This window comes from Ursus maritimus, unplaced genomic scaffold (assembly GCF_017311325.1).
Source record: "Ursus maritimus isolate PB19 unplaced genomic scaffold, ASM1731132v1 scaffold_9, whole genome shotgun sequence".
In the NCBI taxonomy this organism is placed as follows: domain Eukaryota; kingdom Metazoa; phylum Chordata; class Mammalia; order Carnivora; family Ursidae; genus Ursus; species Ursus maritimus.
In genome coordinates this window covers 43,866,405-43,871,452 of record NW_024427107.1, presented here as the reverse complement: position 1 = coordinate 43,871,452, position 5,048 = coordinate 43,866,405, and the positions used below count along the sequence as shown (strand labels likewise).

The following is a 5,048-nucleotide window of genomic DNA, read 5'->3' as shown; positions in this document are numbered from 1 at the left end:
TCTTCTGTGCCAAGGTGGGCAGGATCTTAAGAGAGTAGAGGTAGGGAGGTCACTGAGTTAATTCTGTACAAACACAAGAAAACAAACAAGAATTTCAGTCTTCTAAATGCCACACACACATGCACCCTCACACTTCATCCCTGCCCCCTCTCCTCAGTGAAGGCTTGGGCCCATCCCATGTTGGGAAATGCATTTGTGTGAGCATTAGACACACAGGCTTGGTGAGTGGACACTTTGTTGGAGAGAATTCATCTCTCATGAGAAGCAGAAGTGACTTCCAGCCAGCTCCCCTGAGAACAGAGTAAGCATTGAATCTGGAACACTCTTTGAAACCTCTTTGTAAGTTGTATTGAACAAGGCACTGGTTAAAAATTTGGAATCTAGTCCTTAAATCCCTATGCACCGTTAAGGAGAATTCTAAAGTACAAACATAGGATGTGTTCCCTGGTATCACCCTAAAGATGAGACCTGCCATCCAACACAAATACAAAAATGAAAAAAATCTGAGAGTACCTAATTCAGCCTTTTGTTCAGTATTAAAGCCTGTGAGTACCTCCTTGGTTAGGGGCCATGGGTTCCTCTGATGTTCCCTCCTTAAATCCAGTTATTTCCCTTCCAGCCTCCGCCTAGTACTACAGTTTATCTGTATCCAAAACCTTCCACCTAGATCCTATACAGGTGGTCTGTCATGATATTAGTGTCACATTCCCCAGGAACCATCTGGAAAAGGTTGAAATGCCTCAGAAGATTATTATATACTTGCCATGAGCTCCATACAGAGTACCTATACTTCTGGCATTTTCCCAGGGACAAAAGGCCAACCAGTGATGGAAACTTTGCAAGCGACCTGACTCAGTTTGCTTTGCAAAGAAAGCTGAATTTTCTAGAAGAAAGCATCTCCACCCTAGGATAGAAATATATTCACGGCTAAGTAGCTTCTCGTTTTTCCTCTTGTCTGCTGTCTTCTGAAGGTTGCACCTTCCTGCACTCTTCTAGGAGGATGATTAGGCTTCTCTCCTGAAACCAGGATAAAGTCTCTGTCTGTAGTGCTAAATCATAGTGTTCAAAGTCTAATGGTAAGAGAAGTTGTCCATCATAAACTCTGACATTAGGTCAAGGACTTTTCTCACCTTGTGCTTTCAGGGAGGGCAGTCATGGAGTTGCATGCTATTAATAATGATCATTATATTGCTTTTATCTGAAGGAATAATACACAAGGAAATAGAATAAACAAAAGGGGATAAAACCTTAATGGTATCAATTTTAATATCTTCCAAAAAACAAAAATTCCAATTCCAAATTGTCCAATTCCAAAATGCCACAATACAGAAAGGGAAGAGCTGACGCTTCAGTAAGAGAATCATGAGAAGTCTTATATTTAAAATGCAGGGATAAAGAACACCCTCGATATTGAGTATTTTAGAGGCATCCTACTCTTCCAGAACCCAGAGAAAACACAGAAGTTAAATAGCAAGACACTTTTCCAGAAGTGTTGAAACAAACAAGAAGAAGTTTTATTTTGAAAATACACTCTTTAAAGATAAATTTGGCTTCCATTTTCCATATCTAGGTGCATCCAACAAGATACAAAAACAAACAAAACAAAACAGCAAAACAAAGACCCACGACATTATGTACAGAGCTCTAAAATGAGCTGTGAATATCTACAAGAAACTAGCATATGCTCTTTGTGAAGGGATGTACTTGTGTGGCTTTCTACAGTTCTCAGTCCTCGAGCAGAAGAGTTAACTCCCTGGAGCTGCAGGTGCAGCTGCAGCAAGGGAAGAGCTGGGGTCAGTAAGGGGTTGGGGGTGCGACCCCTGGGTGGGAGGCGTGGAGAGGTGTCTGGGGAGGGGAGCAGCGGCGGCATGGGACACATCCTGGGCTTCTCTAGAAGTCCTGCCGCGGGGTGTGAGTCAGGCTGTGCCGCCGCAGATCACAGTTTCGCCTGAACACTTTGCCGCACTGCTCGCAGCTGTAGGGCTTGATGTCTGTATGGGTGAGAAGGTGAGTTTTCAGATTACTTCTCTGATTAAAGGTTCTTCCACATGTGGGACATTTGTGTGGAGATTCCTGTTCAGATGTGAAGCAAGCAAAGGATTAATCCTTCACACCACCACCGCACCCTTCTCAATAGTTTCTGTCTTATCGGTATCACAAGCCGTTAACATAACACACGCACGACAACAAAAGAGGGGACTTGCAGGAACAAATCTGGCTCCTAATCCTCCAATCAAGAAAACACACGCGCAGGCACACAGAGGGGCCCCGATTACACTGATAACTGCCGGTGGCCACCGCGGTGGGCTTTGTGATTTCCAGCTCTTTACATTTCATCACCGTGTCACAGGCAGGAAAAGGAGGAAGGAAAAACTCTAATCCTCTCTTAAGGAACGACATTCTCCCAGGCAATAAGGCTCTTCTTTGCTGGAAAATTAAACTATTCCTCAATGTTCAGAAAACTACAAATTATGAGGCCTTTGGGAGAGAGAGCATATGGGATTTCGCCATGCCTCCATTATCAAAATTACCTTTATTTCCTCCCAAACACGAAAGCTTTAAATGCAGGGCAGATCAGATGGGGGAAAAATAATAATTCTAAAATTAGGATTTAGAATACAGAGAATGGTCTTTTCTTTAAGAAAAATATAATAATGTTTTGTGTTAAGGAACATTAATTTTTTTTTTTGGTATAAAAAAGTTGAGTGCTGTTTTCCCCACCTAGAAAACTAAATCTAGACAGAGCCTTTTAAGAGAAAGAGCCGGCCACTGAACACCTTTGTAAGGAGCAAAAATGATAAAACGAAACCAGCCATTGTCTTTAAACAAGAAAACAAACTTACCTGCATATGTAAAGTTTTGTGAACCGCTAGAGTTCTAGACTGACAAAATCCTTTCCCACATTCCTGACATTTGAAAGGTTTTTCTTTGGAATGGATATACCTGTAAATCAATATAAGGTTTCATTGAAATGGTTTTACCACCATGGTGAGGAGTTTCTTTTGACAGCTACTCAAAAGGAAGTCGTGAAAGGACAAAAGAAACGGGATTCCCATTATTTATATTTTTAGATTGTTTTTCCCCCCTGTGTAATTCTGTTTATGGTTAACCTCAACTAACAGATTCTTCAAAACATTCACCGGACTCTGGCTTTATCTACACTTGATCGCCCTCTCTGGCGTATTCTGGAGATTAAAATCCCGCCGAATGAGTCCTTCCTGGTCTCTACGGCTTTCCGTGGTACTTAAACTGGCCAAATCAGGATGTTAGGCAAGGTCGAATTCAGGGGAATGGATTTTAGCGAATCCCTAAACAGCTACGGAGGAGCCCAACTGAAGTCCTAACCCTGTGGAATTGCAGGTAGAGTGCAGAGAGAAGACACCCCAACCCCCCTCCTGGGAAGTTTTTACCCGATGAAAACACTTACGTTATAGTATTTTTTCATTCGTTTATGAATGCAGAGTTTAAGGTGGTGAAGGGGTTGTGGGGAGCCGTTTTTAAATTCAGTGATCTCAAGACCCCCATAAATAAAATAAAAGAAAGATCGCCTTGGCAGGCTCTGGGGTGCACCTGGGGGTGGGGAGTAGCGCAGGGAGGGAACCCAGTAGAGGCGCACTAGGACAATTCTAGAAATGGTCTGACGGCAGCCCGTACTAGTATCCACCACGGGAAAGTCTTCGGGGACCCTCGGCTTTACCCACCCCACCCCTCAACGGCGACCGGGAGGAAACTGGAAACAGATCTGAGGACCAAGGCCAACCCACCAGATTGCATCCGCCTAAGGATGAGGAAAGGTCCTCCGGCATTCCAAACAAGGACGCAGCAGGAGACGGCGGAGGAAAAAGGTAATTGTTGGGGGTTAGTTGTAGCTGGCCAGGGAGGGCCTTTGGGGATCTATTCTAGCGCAGAGGGGATTTTAGTGACACTTGGAATGTCTCTCAGGACTGGGTACTCTGGACTAAGTCGCCATCCCTTCCCGGGCCTACCTCTTTCCCCACCTCACCTGTGATCCCGCAGATGGTCTTGCCTCCGGAAGGCCTTGTGGCAGATGTCACACGTGTACGGCCTCTCATCCGTGTGGGTCCTCTCGTGGATGAGCAAGTTGTAGGATTTGGTAAAGTGTCTGCCGCAAAACTTGCAGATAAACTCTTTTTTCGTTTTGGAGGGCAACCTCCCTCGGGAGGGCTTTCTGTCCGGAGTCAATTTACTGAGCCCCGACATGGGGCTACCCAGCCCCGGGCTCAGCTTGGTCAGGTCTCCCATTTTAGGGGGATCCTCTTGCGTGGCGGCCACCGCCAAGTTGGCAAAGTCAAAACGGGGCCGGTCCTTGTGCAGGGCTGGGAGGACGTGGGCAATGGCTCCCTGCTTGGGGTGGAAGAGGTGGGTGGTAAAGGGCAGAGCCGGGAAAGGAAATCGCGCGTCCACGAGGCCCTGCGCCGCCGCCATCTCGGTGATGGTGGAGCGGGTGATCTCGTGCACGTTGGGGTACCCCAGCGTCCAGTGGTTCATGTGCATGGTCTGCACGGCGCTGAGACCGTACAGGCCCTGCAGGTGGTCCACCGCGGCGGGGAAGGTGTTCACCGCCTGCAGGAAGGAGTAATTGGTGAGCTGCAGCGACGGGTGGAGCGGGATGGGCGCCGGCAGGGCCTTGCTCCCCATTTTCCCGGGTGCTGGGGGGCGGAGGGTACCGCCCCTTTCTTCCAGGACTCAGAGGCAGGTGGGCGTGGGGCTCCGGTGAAAACCCAGAGAGACAACGGCACGCAGAGAAACCCTAAAAATGGCAGAGGGAGAGAGGGAGAGTCGTGACTATTATCTAAGCCGGCTCGGCCTGCCGTTTGGCGCCAGCGAGGGTTACCACACCTTCCTTCAAAGTCCTCCTCCCCACTCTCCTCCAGGGCCCTCAAAAGGAGTGGTGAGGGAACCGCACCGCGCCTGCCAGGCGAGTCCGCACCGAGCTCGGCTCCGGGGCCAGGGTGTCAGGCGGGGCAGGAAGTGGCCTTCTGGCGAGCGGGGCGCCCCGCGCCCCTTCTGTGGGCGCCCACAGAAGG

The 5,048-nt window shown here is 47.9% G+C and overlaps 1 protein-coding gene across 3 annotated transcripts in view; it reads right to left on the bottom strand.

Annotated features, from left to right (window-relative positions):
* Window positions 1–1,492: 1,492 nt before the first annotated feature.
* The window catches only part of OSR2 (odd-skipped related transciption factor 2), a 7,543-nt gene continuing 3,987 nt past the window's right edge, over window positions 1,493–5,048 (bottom strand). For 2 of the 3 annotated variants that reach the window (XM_008689202.2, XM_008689203.1), the window contains exons 2-4: window positions 4,004–4,771; window positions 2,844–2,943; window positions 1,493–2,073 (exon numbers count right to left, since the gene is read on the bottom strand). In XM_008689202.2, coding sequence (XP_008687424.1) covers window positions 1,891–2,073; window positions 2,844–2,943; window positions 4,004–4,659 — 939 coding nt within the window. In that variant the 5' untranslated portion in view covers window positions 4,660–4,771 and the 3' untranslated portion in view covers window positions 1,493–1,890. Of the gene's footprint in view, window positions 2,074–2,843; window positions 2,944–4,003; window positions 4,772–5,048 lie in introns of those variants that run through there. The other variant, XM_008689201.2, reaches the window with a different exon arrangement.